The sequence below is a fragment of the Electrophorus electricus genome, chromosome 20 (genome assembly GCF_013358815.1).
Source record: "Electrophorus electricus isolate fEleEle1 chromosome 20, fEleEle1.pri, whole genome shotgun sequence".
In the NCBI taxonomy this organism is placed as follows: domain Eukaryota; kingdom Metazoa; phylum Chordata; class Actinopteri; order Gymnotiformes; family Gymnotidae; genus Electrophorus; species Electrophorus electricus.
In genome coordinates this window covers 7,124,373-7,140,837 of record NC_049554.1, presented here as the reverse complement: position 1 = coordinate 7,140,837, position 16,465 = coordinate 7,124,373, and the positions used below count along the sequence as shown (strand labels likewise).

Here is a 16,465-nt window from a genome sequence, read left to right as displayed (position 1 = left end):
TCTAGTGACTGCGCTGCTCCACATTCAACTGATTCTGTATTACAACCAACAGTCGCTTCACTAATGAACTCATGCTTATTGCAGTTATTCTGTTTTTGGGTTTGTGTATGAGTAGCCATCACGAGTAGATGTGACCCATAGCTGGTTTGTGAGGACACAACAGACATGGTAAGGGTTGAGTGTGGCATTGTTTAATAATCAGTACCTGACACTTTGTACAATTTTCCTTAATGCTTCTTGCAAGAGTAAAATTCTTCTAGTCAGTGAAACGGTAATCAAATGAAGGTTAATTGTTTATTTCTTTCTAAGCCCTGCACTGGCTTCAAGAAATGTCACACTTCATGACTGTCTAGAAGCAGACATGCCGGTAAATGTATATTTGATCTATGCAGTCTATGTTTTTGAGTCCTTAACAGGAAATGTGAAAAGTCATAACTGTTGCGTAATGCACTATTAATAAGATTCTGAACATATTCATGTTAAAACTCTTTAGATACGTGTATAAACATTGTATGTCTATATTTTTCTACGCACTGGCAAACTGCTGCCTACCTGAATGTTGTACATGAAAAGGTTCTTACATATGTACACTATGTTTTGCTGCACATTTCTAACTGAGATGTGGCTGCTTATGTACCTTTGACAGAGTGGAGATTCTCAGATTGTCTTCATTATTTTATTCTTCTTTCAGAGATGAAAATCATGGGTGCATATAATTCTAAGTGGAAAATCTCTGGATGAAATTTCAGGTATTTAACAGTTTGATGTCTCTTTATGTACTCCGTTTGACTATGAAACATGAATAAGTGGACATGGAAGCTTTTATGGTGAACTGTATCTATAAATGTTTGTTTTATTAGCTAAACACCATCCCAGAAACTGCAGAATAATGTAATGTCGAATAACGGATTTTTAGCAGAGAGAATATGGTGAGGAGGATTGTGAACGCAATCTTCAGACAGTGTCTCTGGTAGTTATAGCATTATGGGCGGTGGTAGCTCAGTGGTTACAGTACTTGACTTGTACTTGGCTGGGTCATAATTTTGAGTCACTTTGGATAAGTGTCAGATAAATGTACCTTAATATATTTACACTTAGGACCATTTATGGTTTTTTACTTTAAGTTAGAGTTTATAACTGTCATTTACCTTCCAACAGGCATAAGCTTGATACCCCTAATATATTTGGACAACAGTTCAGCATCAGAGATCTTTCACAAATTTTATTATGTAAAAGGTTTGAAACTATGAACCTGATATTTTCTAAAATGTTCAGTTTTCTTCCAGCAAAGTCTAAAGTGGGTTTAGATCACTTTTTGGCTCATTTGTAAATGGCGCACCTGAGACTACAAAGAGAGGAGAGGTCACTCAGCGACAACTGGAATGTGAGAAATGCAAGAAAGACAAATATCTTGTTCTAGACAGGTGAACCTCTCATGACTTTGTTAGGAGCAAATGATGCAGTTATAGAAAACACAATGAATTACATTAACTATATTTTAAATGTAGCTGGTTTATTTGAGTTATTACATGTGTAAAAGGCCAGAGAGCCATACGTAGACTGTTTTTGCAATGTTTTCTTTTCTCAGAATTGTCAGTTCAATTTACTCTAAGGGTCAACCTTCTCGTTTAGAAAATTTGTATTTTTTTACTCTGACAAATGAAATGGCTTTAATCTATAATGGTTTTCTCCAAGATGTGACATCCAGTTTTCATTTGTTTGTAGGTTGTTTTTTAAATACATTTTTAGATTTGTCAAAGAGATTTTACATTAGTAATTCAGCAAAATGTTTGTTAAAGCGTACACAGTTAATTAATGTTTATTGTTTACACAGGCCCTGATCTTCATATGGTAAGAATACTTCTGGATTCCATGCGTCAGATGTTCTTACACTGTGAATATGTTGACTGGCCAGTTTTTTACATTGTAGAATGGTTTGTTGATGGATTTAGGTATCTCTCATCTCATTTTAGAGTATTGTAATAGCTCGTCACACCCACAATGTTTGCAACAGAAGTTACAGGATTTCCTTATTAATATTGTCAGTGAACTGAAACAGTTCAGTATAGCAGCTGGTAAAGCTGAGGGTCGTAGGTTTAAAAATGACTGCTTGAAAACAGCTTTTTATTTTATATTTGTTTATACCAGTATATGTGTGTGTGTGTGAGAGTGTATTTGGGTCTGTGTGTGTGTGTGTGTATTTGCATCTGAGTGTGTGTGTGTGTGTGTGTGTGTGTGTGCGCGTGTGTGTATGTGTGTATTTGTGTGTGTGTGTGTGTGTGTGTGTGCATATATTTTTCTGTGCGTGTGTGTGTGTGTGTGTGTGTGTATGAGAGTGTGTATTTGTGTCTGAGTGTGTGTGTGTATGTGTGTGTGTGTGTGTGTGTGTATGTGTGTGTGTGTGTGTATTTGTCTGTGTGTGTGTGTGTGTGTGTGTGTGTGTGTACCTGGGTGACAGGGTGAAGTTGATGAGGGTGACCTTGGTGGAGATCTCAGGTGAGTAGTGAGGGTTGGGCAGTTTGGTGGTGATGTACATCTTAAAGTCATCATGGTAGGGGATGACTGCATCTCCCAGCTTCAGTACTGTATTGCCCTGCTGCTTGTAGGTCTGAGCAATACACACACACACACACACACACACACACACACACACACACACACACACACACACACAACACACATACATATACACACACACACAACACACACAGAGACTTTATGCACAGGAGAATCAACTGTATGAAACTGAATTAGAAAATAACTGAACTTTCTATAACTGAAAACTGTTTAATCACACACTGTTTTAGTGTTCAGAGTGTGAACAGTGTCTGATCAGTGATGAGATTAACCATGTACACCTGCAGTACTGGAACTAGATGCTGCTTTTCACTGGTCAAGTATCTTACTGCCAACTAACCGTCAATGTCAAAATATTTTTGGTTTTCTTCAAAATATTGCTTAATGACCGACGCTCTTACTCTTAACACCTCCGGTCAGAACTGGACCTACTGGAGCGGTTTCAGGTGTAACTTAGCAAGCAGTGGGGGAGTGTGCTCGTACCTGTCGTAGCAGAACCGGGTCAAGTGCTGGGTCCAGATCCTCACCTACGTTCTCCACCAAACAGGGGTTCCCAAAGCGGATGGCATTCTCCAGACTGCGCAGGAAGTCCCGGTCGGTCAGCTTCATCACATCCAATCCGTTATCACGCTCCTGGACAGAGAGAAAACAACAGACCAGAGCAACACTCAAGAAAATGTGTAGTGTTTGGGTTCACCAAGACTCGGAGAGAGATTCAAACATTCCCACCCGGTATTCACCAGTTACGCCTTTATTATGCATATGAGCTTATGACACTTCTTACCTGAAACTCCATGAGGCTCTCACACACACACACACACACACACACACACACACACACACACACACACACACACACCCACCCACCCCTGAGGGGTGTTCTAGCTGATTCTAAGCACACACATACACACACACACACACACACACCCAAGGTGTGTTCTATCTGATTCTGACCATACACACACACACACACCACTGAAGCGTGTTCTAGCTGATTCTGAACACATGCACACACCCCTACCCCTGAGGTGTGTTCTATCTGAGCACACACCATGTTCTTGATCCACTTGTTGGCTTGCCCCTGAGGGTCAATGAACAGGGACCAGCGCTGAGAGAACTGGCTGATCACTGCATTCTCAACAGAGAGGTTATCCTTTGGCAGGCCGGCAATCTACACACATAGGAGGAAATGCACACACAAACTGTACATGCACGCACACATATACACACCCACCCACCCACCCACCCACACACACACACACACATATCTATGTGTATCTATGTGTAGGTGTGTGTGTATACTGTGTGATTGCTGTGTATCTGTGTGTAGGTGTGTGTGTGTACTGTATGAATGCTGTATATCTGTGTGTAAGTGTGTGTGTGTGTGTGTGTGTGTGTCTGTGTGTAGGTGTGTGTGTAGATGTGAGGGTGTGTCTGTGAGTACATGTGTATGTGACCTGCCAGGAGCGGATCTTGACTTTGTCTCCGAGTGTGTTGATGACGTTTGGCTCGGCTGTGTGAGGGACCTGCTGCTCCTTAAATGCACCCAGCCAGTCCTGCACCATCGATGCCCGATACTCACCCTGAGAAACACACACACACAGACACATACACACACACACGCACGCACACACAAGATGAAAATGTACATTTAAATACACATGAGCACTTACACATATGAGCACACTCATGTTGAAGTGTAGCTAAGGTAGGCGATGTGTCCTGCAGCACACACACACGTACACACACGCACACACACACACACACAAACGTACAAACACACACACTCACAGTGAAGGGACCCAGGTAGGCTACATATCCTGCAGCCAGCAGCACGTCTCCTGCTATATTATCTGCCAAATATTCTAAATGCTGCACCGTCTCCCTCCAGCGCACTTTTTCATCAGCCAGGCCTCCAATCAGCTGCAGCGCACACACACACACACACACACACACACACACACACACACACACACACACACACACACACACTTACATTAGTGTCACAGGTGATTTAGACATGTTACACATTTTTACCTATTGTGTGCATTGAATTATGTTTGCCATGTGCATTGCGTGTGTTGGTGTATAGGTGTGTGTGATAGGTGTGGGTGTGTGTGCTTTGCACAGGTGTGTGTGATGCGTGTGTGTGTGTGTGTGTGGTGTGTCTGCAGCTGGCCTTATCTGCGCGGATCAGTCTGCTCTCACACAGCTGGCACTTGCTGTCGAGCTCGTCACGTTTGGCCAGGCAGTGGCGGTACTTGTCCTGCAGCGAGGCCACACCCTCCTCCACGGAACACAGCTTCTGTTTGGCCTCCCCTAGGATCTGCTGGGTCACTGCCAGGTCCTCCTGAGCCTCGGACAGAGCTTGCTGCTCTCTCACACACACACACACACACACAACCATGCATACACACACACACATACATACGAACAAAGCATACATACACTCAGGCACACAAACACACACACACACAAGCATATATTATTATTATTATTATTATTATTATTATTATTAGTTGTATTTATATAGTGCCTTTCTCATACTCAAGGATGCTTTACAAATATCACTTTTTGTCTTTCTTTTTTTTTAAATACATGCACAAAAACACACACATGCAAATACAAAAGTAATAAGTGTTCACCATAACAAATTCCAAGCAGTATCTTGAAATAAAGACACAAACCAGATGATTTCAGATTACACTGTATCTGGACACTAGGGTCAGGATTAGGATTGGCCCTAGTCCTGCTGTAATCTGTTAGGGTTAGGGTTAGTCCTAGTCCTGCTGTAATCTGTTAGTTTTAGGGTTAGTCCTAGTCCTGCTGTAGTCTCTGTTAGGGTTAGGGTTAGTCCTAGTCCTGCTATAGTCTATGTTAGTGTTAGGGTTATTCCTAGTGCTGCTGTAATATCTGTTAGTATTAGGGTTAGCCCTAGTCTTGCTGTAGTCTCTGTTAGGGTTAGGATTAGTTCTAGTCCTACTGTAGTCTCTGTTAGGGTTAGGATTAGCCCTAGTCCTACTGTAGTCTCTGTTAGTGTTAGGGTTAGCCCTAATCCTACTGTAGTCTCTGTTAGTGTTAGGGTTAGCCCTAATCCTACTGTAGTCTCTGTTAGGGTTAGGGTAAATCCTACTCCTGCTGTAATCTGTGTTAGGGTTAGGGTTAGCCCTAGTCCTGATGTAGTCTCTGTTAGGGTTAGGGTAAATCCTACTCCTGCTGTAATCTCTGTTAGGGTTAGGGTTAGCCCTAGTCCTGATGTAGTCTCTGTTAGGGTTAGGGTAAATCCTACTCCTGCTGTAATCTCTGTTAGGGTTAGGGTTAGCCCTAGTCCTGATGTAGTCTCTGTTAGGGTTAGGGTTAGCCCTAGTCCTACTGTAGTCTCTGTTAGGGTTAGGTTAAGTCCTACTCTTAATGTAGTCTCTGTTAGGGTTAGGGTTAGCCCTAGTCCTGATGTAGTCTCTGTTAGGGTTAGGGTTAGCCCTAGTCCTGCTGTAGTCTCTGTTAGGGTTAGGATAAATCCTACTCCTGCTGTAATCTCTGTTAGGGTTAGGGTTAGCCCTAGTCCTGATGTAGTCTCTGTTAGGGTTAGGGTTAGCCCTAGTCCTGATGTAGTCTCTGTTAGGGTTAGGGTAAATCCTACTCCTGTTGTAATCTTTGTTAGGGTTAGGGTAAATCCTACTCCTGCTGTAGTCTGTTAGGGTTAGGGTAAATCCTACTCCTGCTGTAATCTCTGTTAGGGTTAGGGTTAGCCCTAGTCCTGATGTAGTCTCTGTTAGGGTTAGGGTTAGCCCTAGTCCTACTGTAGTCTCTGTTAGGGTTAGGTTAAGTCCTACTCTTAATGTAGTCTCTGTTAGGGTTAGGGTTAGCCCTAGTCCTGATGTAGTCTCTGTTAGGGTTAGGGTTAGCCCTAGTCCTGCTGTAGTCTCTGTTAGGGTTAGGATAAATCCTACTCCTGCTGTAATCTCTGTTAGGGTTAGGGTTAGCCCTAGTCCTGATGTAGTCTCTGTTAGGGTTAGGGTAAATCCTACTCCTGTTGTAATCTTTGTTAGGGTTAGGGTAAATCCTACTCCTGCTGTAGTCTGTTAGGGTTAGGGTAAATCCTACTCCTGCTGTAGTCTGTTAGGGTTAGGGTTAGCCCTAGTCCTGCTGTAGTCTCTGTTAGGGTTAGTACCCACCCGTTTGGGTTCCACAGCTCTGGCCACAAAGTGGTAGGCGTACATGGCGCGCACCCACTGGCAGATGGACGTGCAGGCCTTAGACACCTTCGCTATGGAGGCTGGCTGGAACTCCTCATTGTCTATGTAGGGCTGCACCAGTTTGATCACAGAGTCTGGGATATTATCCTGTTGGCACAGAAACATGAATGCAGGTTCTTCTCATGTGTTTCTTTGTGCATGTGTTTTCATCGGCTACTGAGTGCTATACACACATACGCACAGGTTCCACGATATAGCTGTGTTGTTGTCTTACAATACACTAGGCACTGTTATACCTGATAATATGGGAATATCTAACCTTGTGTTTAAAGTAAATAATTTGTATTTGTTTGTTCATGTTTGCATATTTGTGTGTGTGTGTGTGTGTGTGTGTGTGTGTGTGTGTAACAACTGACCTTGTCAAACTTGAACAAGCTGTCCAGAAACTTGCTGGGGTCCTGTAGGAGACTCTTGCCGGGCTCCCAGTAGTCGTCCACCTTGGTGCCGGTCTTCTCCCCAAACACCTTCTTAGGCTTGATACCCTTCATAATACACACAGCCTCAATGACCAACTTCACACCCTGGGGGGGTCTCTGCATGGCCCTTACCTACAAGAACAACACACACATGCGTGCACACACACACACACACACAGACCATGAAAAATATTACCTGGTGATTCTGCTATATCCAGTTGAACTGCACAGACGACTTTAACATGGATTTTATGCAATAAACATAAATGCTGAAATGCAGCAGACACAGACTGTCCTGAGTGACATTTTTCAGAAGTAGTTGCCGTCACCTCGGTGACGTCGTTCTTGTTGAGGGCTTTGAGGCTGGTTAGCGCGGCGTCCAGTGCAGGCAGGGCTTCATCTAGATCCTTCTGCGCGTCTGCCGCGATGGCGGCGGCTATTCTTGCCTTCTCTGAGGCCCTAGTCTCCTCCGCCTGAACCGCCACACGAGTTTCCTCTGCTACCACTGTGTCTTCCTACACACACACACACACACACACACACACACACACACAGAAACACACATACATACACACACGCACACACATTTTATATATATATATATACACACACACACGCACGCACACACACACGCACATATTTGTACTCATAGTCACATAAACAAAGAATGACTAAGTGAATTATTTTTTTTTACAATCGTTTTCACACTTGTCTCAGTACACTTTTTCAAAACACTTAACACATTCACCATATCAAATAAACTATGTGAACTAAACTGTTTATACTTTGCATTGCTTTTATTCAAAACTCATTCAATCACCAATTCTTCTAAAATTCATGAATCCTTCCCACCAGGAAAAGTCTGCACAACTACAAACATTTAGCAGCTATTTAGATACCTTCTTCAGAACAGTTCCCAACTAACTTCTGATCACTGTGGGTGGAAATATGTTGCATTTCAATAGACAAATGAAAACATACATCTGAAATATGTAAAACAGATTATTCTAATTTTAGCAGAAGGTTTGTGCAGTTCACAGTATTCCGTTTCTGTTCTTTGTACCCTTGGTGATCACGCCTGCACTGACATGTGCGTGTATATAGGGCACATATAGACGTAGTGGTCACTGAAGAGATGGTCCCACTATTACTGCCGTACATGTACACCTGGCTGTCATTTCAGATACAGACCTGCACAGACATTCAGTGTGACGCTGATGAACATCTGTGGCCACATGCAGTGTACAGGATGGATGGACCAGGCTAACAGTAGACGTCTGATATTGATATTTGTTATTGATTGTATATATTTTCTTTTCTGAGCTACAGTGTACTGCACTGTGAGAACAAATCTCCAAATCCAGTAAACCTCCTGAACAATACTGTGGCGTTTCTGAATTGTTTCTTTATCATCTATTGTTGTTTACGTTATACAGTAAATACTGTTGTGGGTTTCTGACACAGTAAAGCATTCATTCATTTACAGTTTATTGTATATTTATTGTAACACACTCAGTCATGAAATCTGTAGTTGGAAGAATCCCCAACAGATCAGAAGTTTCATTAACTGATTTGAAATATTTGTGGATGCAGATTTAGAGGAAACACAAACACAAAGTAAATGTATTTATCAGAGTTACAAGGTGTTTTGGTTTGGAAGTTCAGAGAACATTATGGGACAAAGCAGTTTTGTAGGTAAAACAAATGTTATAATGTTATAGTTGTGTTGTAGTTGTGTTACGGTTGTGTTTATAGTTGTATTATAGTTGTGTTATAATTGTGTTACAGTTGTGCTATAGCTGTGTTATGGTTGTGTTATGGTTGTGTTATAGTTATGTTATAGTTGTCAGGTTATAGTTGTGTTATAGTTGTGTTATGGTTGTGTTATAGTTGTGATATAGTTGTGTTATAGTTATGTTATAGTTGTGGTATAGATATATCATGGTTGTGGTATGGTTGTGTTATAGTTGTGTTATGGTTGTGATATGGTTGTGTTTATAATTGTATTATAGTTGTGTTATAATTGTGTTATAGTTGTGATATGGTTGTGTTATGGTGGTGTTATAGTTATGTTATAGTGTTAGTTATGTTACAGTTGCGCTATAGTTGTGTTATGGTTGTATTATAGTTATGTTAGGTATGTTATAGTGTTAGTTATGTTACGGTTGTGCTATAGTTGTGTTATGGTTGTGTTATGGTTGTGTCATAGTTATGTTATAGTTGTTAGGTTATAGTTGTGTTATGGTTGTGTTATAGTTGTGATATGGTTGTGTTATAGTTATGTTATAGTTGTGGTATAGTTATATCATGGTTGTGGTATGGTTGTGTTATAGTTGTGTTATAGTTGTGTTATGGTTGTGATATGGTTGTGTTATAATTATGTTATGGTTATCTTATAGTGTTAGTTATGTTACAGTTGTGCTATAGTTGTGTTATGGTTGTGATATTGTTGTGTTATAGTTATGTTATAGTTGTGGTATAGTTATATCATGGTTGTGGTATGGTTGTGTTATAGTTGTGTTATAGTTGTGTTATGGTTGTGATATGGCTGTGTTATAATTATGTTATGGTTATGTTATAGTGTTAGTTATGTTACAGTTGCGCTATAGTTGTGTTATGGTTGTGTTATAATTGTTATAGTTTTTCTTATGTTATAGTTGTGCTATAGTGGTGTTATATTTATAATAGTTATCTTATGGTTGTATTATGGTTGTGTTTTATTGGTTCAAGTAAATTTTGCTGAACTGATGTGCTTATGTGTGTGTTTCCAAAGCACTTCAAAAGAGTTCTGAAGAAGTGAACATGGTACTGAGACAAGTGTGAAAATAACTGTACATCACTGTAATGGGAAGGTCAGTAAACTAGATGAATTTGACTTGGCTGTGTTGTATTATGGGATGTAGTGTTTGTGTATTACCTGGATTTTCTCCATGGTGATGACGGTGTCTCTGGCTGCTTCCTCCAGGAGAGGTCTCATCATCTCCAACTCTTCCTGCATCTTGCTCACATCCTCAGCTGTGCTCAAGAGCTGAACACACACACACACACACACACACACACACACACACATATATATATATATGATATTATGCGTGTTCATGGAGAACTACACATGAACTATACAAACACCTCCCAACACACACCTACAAAAATACCAACGCCAAATCTGAATTCCAAATACCAAATCTGAGGTCCAAAATATCTCACCCTACACACATAAGTCCCAGTCTAAAACCTTCAAACCACACACACACACACATGCACACACATAAATACATAAACACAGTACATGCACATACACATCACATACACACATAAGTCCCAGTCTAAAACCTCCAAACCTCTAAACCCCCTCACAAACATATAAAACACAGATACAAACACATACACACACAACCACAAGTCCCGGTCTAAAACCTCCAAACCCCACGCTCACCTTGTCCAATCCTGTCTTCATTCGCTGGCGAGCCCCATGCACTTCCTGCTTTTTCTGGCCAATCAGAGTTGAGAAGGTGCCAAGAAGCTCCAGGTAGCTTTTGGGCGTGACATAGTTGTAGCGCGACAATTCAGCACGGTACTGCTCACACTTACAAGCCACTGTCTGGTGGATGTCCACACACATCACCATCTGCACACACACACACACATACGCACAAATTACTAGGCCTCAAATTGAGTATTACTGACATATACTAACAGTCTTTTATAAATTGTAGTTATACATTTATACACACACACACAGTTCTCCTCACCATGCCCCTGAGGGCAGCAGGGCTGGCCTCCAGCTCTGGTAGGTCATTTAAGAAGGTGGCTGCCACTGACTGCAGTGCCTCCTGTGGCCAGGCACTGAACCAGTCTATAGTGCAGCAGGTGACCAGGGAGGGGAACTGCCTGAGCCTAGCCCGGAACACTTCCCCAACCGGACTACAGGGGGAGCCAGAGACCGGGAATTCAGAGACGGTTTGAAGAGTTTCTGTGCAGCCCAGTGCTGTAGTTACTAGCTTTCTCAGTTAGCCAATAGCCTTTTGTAATGATTTACGTGTGTGTGTGGGGGGGGGGGTTGGGGGGGCAGTGGTAGCTCAGTGGTTAAGGTACTTGACTAGTAATTAGAAGGTTGCTGGTTCAAGTTATCACTGTTGGGCCCCTGAGCAAGGACCTTAACCCTCAATTACTCAAGCTGTACTTAGTCATAATTGTAAGTCACTTTGGATAAAAGCGTCAGCTAAACCCCATAAAGTGTGTGCATGTGTGTTCAAGTGTGCGTGCATGTTCATGTGCGTGTGTGTGCTCATTTGTGAGTTCTCCTCACCTCATACACAGCACAGTGTGGAGGTTTCTGCGCACTCTCTTCACGTAGGCGGTGGTGAGGTTGGCCTTGGTGGGCTGCAGGTCCTGCTCCTGCACCACGGCCTTCATGGCCGTCAGGATCCTCTCCTGCTCGTCTGCAGCATAGAGGTTCGGCACATCACCTGAGTTCAGGATGTTATTAATGTCCTCCAGGAACGACTCGCTCTTAATCTGGAAAAAGAAACAGGAATTACTATGTGTGTGTGTGTGTGTGTGCGCATAGGCAGTGACTGAAAAGGTTTTTGAAATACTTCCCTTGATACTTTAAGAAAGCATTTAATAAAAGATAAAAACGTAACAATAGTGGACAAATAAACAAATGCTTACAGTTTATAAAACTGAGTAAAGGCTCACACCCGTGTGTTCAGGGTAATCTCATTTATGTATTTAGATTAATCTCACCTACGTGTTCAAGGTAATCTCACTTATGTATTTAGATTAATCTCATCTGCTTGTTGATGGCACTGATAATCCTACCTGTGTATCGACGAAGAGGAAGGTGATCTGAACATTCTGCAGTCCAGCCTTCATCATGATGTTCTTAATGTCCTCTCTCCACTCCGACACGCTGTAGTTCTTAGAGAGCTCAATCTGGAAGCACTCATACTCGGATCTCATAACACACCACAACACAACACAACACATCACAGGGACCACAACACAACACACCACAGGAACCACAACACAACACAACACACCACCAAAACCACAACACACCACAACAACCATAACACAACACAGCAACCACAACAAAACACACCACAGCAACCATAACACAACACAAGACAGCACAGCAACCACAACACAACACAACACAGCAACCACAACACACCACAGCACAGCAACCAGAACACACCACAGCACAACACAGCAACAGCAACATAACACACCATAACACAGCAACCACAACACAACACACCACCGCAAGCACAACGCAACAGAACACAACACAGCAATCACAACACAACACAAAACATCGCACAACATGACACACAACATTATAGAAAGTACAGCATGCAGACACAACACATGACACAGTCAGTCTGAAACCAGAATACTAACAAAAATTCCTGAAAGGCAATATACACCCTGTGCTCCTGCCCCCATTTCATACAGCTAATGTTTACCTTCAAAGTACAAGGACAGAAAAGCCAAACTGGTCAATTCTATAGGTCCAGAGGGTCTCTGGTCCCTAATTCAGTGTTATGACACTGTCTTCTCCCTCTGGGGACAGTCCCGGCCGATGTTTTCAAGCTACACTGCTCTCTACGCCCTCTGTGTGTCTTACATACGGTGCGAGACCACGGTTGAGAGTGTGTACGTTGTGTGGACCCGGGCTTCTGTGCTAGGCCTACATGTTTGCTTCTGTGCATAAAGCCCCCAAAATGTTGTGTCTGCGTGTGTGTGATGTGCAGTGGATCTGCCCTCATCGCAGTAGCAGCCGCTTACATGTGTGTGGCGAGTTTGGTGAGGGACTGGCGCCCGCTGCCACCCACGCCCAGCAGCAGGGCGTTGCCCAGGGGCTGGCGCAGCACTCGACTGATACGACACACGTGCTGGATGGCATCCATGAAGAGCACAAGCCTCATCCTAGTGGTGCTGGTCTGGTTGTAGTCGTCCAGGTATTCCTCCATTACCCGCACCAACTGGACCGGGGACGGGGCAAAAAGAGAAAGGGAGAAAGGGAAGGGGCAGGAAAAGGAAAAGAAAGAACATGGGAAAGACAGGAAATGTTAAAGGCACTCCACTTTCAAACTATAGCTCTCCTCCATGGAATGAACTAGAACTGACTGACATAAATCTGCTGAAACCATCACCTGCTAGACGTTCTCTTTAGTTAGTTTAGACGAGGGATCAGTGTGTGCTGGACTTTCAAGTGCTCCGTGTGTTCCGCGTACAGAGAGGAGACGTGGTCACACAGGGCGTGCCCTCACCTTCTCCCTGTCCTCAATGAGCTCGTACACTCTGTTCTCGGCCCCGGGGATCAGGAAGTCTCCGTACAGGAGCGGCTGGCAGGGCACCACCTCCTGGAAGCTGCAGCCGAACTCCGTCATGTGGTCCTGCAGGGTCCCGTCAAACCAGACCCTGTCGTCGCTGCTCACCAGCCGGTCCTGGAACACCCGACAGCTCTCGTGGTACCATAGCCGCAGGAGCTGGGCCTTGGTCTGGGGGTCGGACAGAGGACCACAGGCTTTACACACTGACCGAGCCTCACGCTTATGATGTAGCATTAGTCCCGATCAGACCCTGACCTGCAATGTGGATCAGCTTGACAAATCAGTCATTAGAGTGTTAAACACTCTCACACCATTTCCACACACACTTAATTATTTATTGTATTTTATTTTATGCTGAAACCATTATTATGAATGCTGAATGATGTATGACCTTTGAAGTTTAACACTGGAACCTTTAATATGTGACTTAAGTATATCTTTCATGGCAATGACCACAAACACACATATCACACATAGTCTTCCTTTTCTGTTCCTACACATCCTTAAATACCTCTGTCTTCCTCGCCTCTGTCATGAGCATGCCCTCAAACACCTTGGAGAGGTCGCGCAGGTTGAAAGTGTAGTGGGATTTGGCTGGCGTGGGCAGGAGGCCTGAGGTGATTCTGGAGAACACCTTAATAGTGGCATCCACAAGGGACTCGTTCAGAGGAATCAGCGCAGGAACCTTTTCTGGACAAAGACATGATGCACGAGGAGGATTTTACTGTATCTGAAGGTCTAAGATGTCTGTTTAAATGGTTCTAACATATGCTCACAGTATGAAGATTTCATGTTTCCCACCAGGAGGTTAAGTAAATTATTTACATATATGATAATAGTCCTACACTCTCTCTGTGTGTTACATAACATCATCACTCTCTCTGTTTACATTTACCTGACACTTTTTATCCAAAGTGACTTACACTTGTGAGTGAGTACAACTTGAGTCATTTCAATGATTTTCAAATCTCCTCTTTTCTGTGTTGCATAATGTCACTCTCTCTCTCTTACTCTTTCAGGTGTTAACAAAGACATCTCTCTCCTTCAGGTGTTAGAGCAGCCAAAGGTCAAAGGTCAAAGGTTAGTGTGTAGTGCTGCAGCCTCCTGTGGGCAGTAACCTCCTCGACTCACCCATCCAGCTGCCCAGGATGGTGGAGAAGATCCTTCTCTTGCTAGCGTCGTCCATCTCGGTGAAAGAGAGGACACTGAAGTGGCGTGTGAAGCGCTGGGTGACGGGGTTCCTGCCCCCACCAGGGGGGCCCATGGCACATGCAAAATTGATGTCCACCAACTGCTTAAACGTTCCTGGTGAACAAAGATACTCAGTAGTCTAAATCTCCTGGTTAAAATGGATCGTCTCAGAATGCCTGGTGTAAACGAGGAGCATTATATAACATGACAAATGGTTAGGGGGTTAGGGGTAGGGGTAGGGATTAGGGGTTTTGGTTAGGGGTTAGGGGTTAGGGTAATGGGTAGGGGTTTGGGTTAGGGGTTATGGGGTTAGGGATTAAGGGATTAGGGGTTAGCATGCGCACCTATCTGCTTCCTGTCGTACCAGCCCCTGTGGTCCATCCACTGACGCAGGAGCTCGATGGGCGGCTGGGCCCCGTATGTCTCCATCATGGGCATGTTCAGGTCGTCAATGAAGAAAATGAAGAACTTCCCTAAAGGAGGGCCGAACACACCCTTCCGCCTGGCCCGGCATGGCCATGGCAAAATGAACTGGTGTTAAAGGTGTGGTCATAACACACAGGCCCTTTTGGGACCAGAGACCAAAAAAAAAGCTCAGAATGGAAAATGGCCAGCTCACCTCTTGTCTAACTTGCTGTCGATATAATCCTGCGTCTGGTTGGCGGAGGTGCGGGCAGAGAACATAAGGAAGTGGGTGGTGTACTCCGCCGACATGTTCCTGAGCAGCTGGTTAGATATGGTCAGTGTTTTGCCCGTGCCCGTGGGCCCAACGCACAGCACCTGAAACACACGGCACACATACAGGAGGGAGTCCGCATGTGCTTTGTATCACATTCTACAAGACCGTGTGCTCAGCCGTGGTCATTGTAATGCAGAGGGAAACACTACTATAGTCATTAGAACTAGAGTTAGGAAACACTACTATAGTCATTAGAACTAGGGTTAGGAAACACTACTATAGTCATTAGAAGTAAAGTTAGGAAACACTACTATAGTCATTAGAACTAGGGTTAGGAAACACTACTATAGTCATTAGAACTAGAGTTAGGAAACACTACTATAGTCATTAGAACTAGGGTTAGGAAACACTACTATAGTCATTAGAACTAGGGTTAGGAAACACTACTATAGTCATTAGAATTAGGGTTAGGAAACATGACTATAGTCATTAGAACTAGGGTTAGAAACACTACTATAGTCATTAGAACTAGGGTTAGAAACACTACTATTGTCATTAGAACTAGGGTTAGGAAACTACTATAGTCATTAGAACTAGGGTTAGAAACACTACTATTGTCATTAGAACTAGGGTTAGGAAACACTACTATAGTCATTAGAACTAGGGTTAGGAAACACTACTATAGTCATTAGAACTAGGGTTAGAAACACTACTATAGTCATTAGAACTAGGGTTAGAAACACTACTATAGTCATTAGAACTAGGGTTAGAAACACTACTATAGTCATTAGAACTAGGGTTAGGAAACTACTATAGTCATTAGAACTAGGGTTAGGAAACTACAATAGTCATTAGAACTAGGGTTAGGAAACATGAATATAGTCATTAGAATTAGGGTTAGGAAACACTACAATAGTCATTAGAACTAGGGTTAGGAAACACTACAATAGTCATTAAAACTAGGGTTAGGAAACACTACTATAGTCATGAGAACTAGGGTTA

General features: G+C 43.0%; 1 protein-coding gene across 1 annotated transcript in view; it reads right to left on the bottom strand.

Moving 5' to 3' along the window:
* The window catches only part of dnah1 (dynein, axonemal, heavy chain 1), a 66,034-nt gene that overhangs the window by 15,796 nt on the left and 33,773 nt on the right, over nt 1–16,465 (bottom strand). Inside the window, exons 43-62 of the mRNA XM_035520583.1 lie at nt 15,404–15,564; nt 15,129–15,286; nt 14,725–14,898; nt 14,105–14,283; nt 13,531–13,761; nt 13,046–13,242; nt 12,074–12,209; nt 11,559–11,767; nt 11,002–11,173; nt 10,686–10,877; nt 10,167–10,277; nt 7,579–7,764; nt 7,190–7,381; nt 6,753–6,920; nt 4,757–4,948; nt 4,369–4,500; nt 4,035–4,160; nt 3,629–3,748; nt 3,061–3,210; nt 2,448–2,608 (exon numbers count right to left, since the gene is read on the bottom strand). Of these exons, the coding sequence (XP_035376476.1) occupies nt 2,448–2,608; nt 3,061–3,210; nt 3,629–3,748; nt 4,035–4,160; nt 4,369–4,500; nt 4,757–4,948; nt 6,753–6,920; nt 7,190–7,381; nt 7,579–7,764; nt 10,167–10,277; nt 10,686–10,877; nt 11,002–11,173; nt 11,559–11,767; nt 12,074–12,209; nt 13,046–13,242; nt 13,531–13,761; nt 14,105–14,283; nt 14,725–14,898; nt 15,129–15,286; nt 15,404–15,564 (3,347 nt within the window). The remainder of the gene's footprint in view (nt 1–2,447; nt 2,609–3,060; nt 3,211–3,628; nt 3,749–4,034; nt 4,161–4,368; nt 4,501–4,756; nt 4,949–6,752; nt 6,921–7,189; nt 7,382–7,578; nt 7,765–10,166; nt 10,278–10,685; nt 10,878–11,001; nt 11,174–11,558; nt 11,768–12,073; nt 12,210–13,045; nt 13,243–13,530; nt 13,762–14,104; nt 14,284–14,724; nt 14,899–15,128; nt 15,287–15,403; nt 15,565–16,465) is intronic.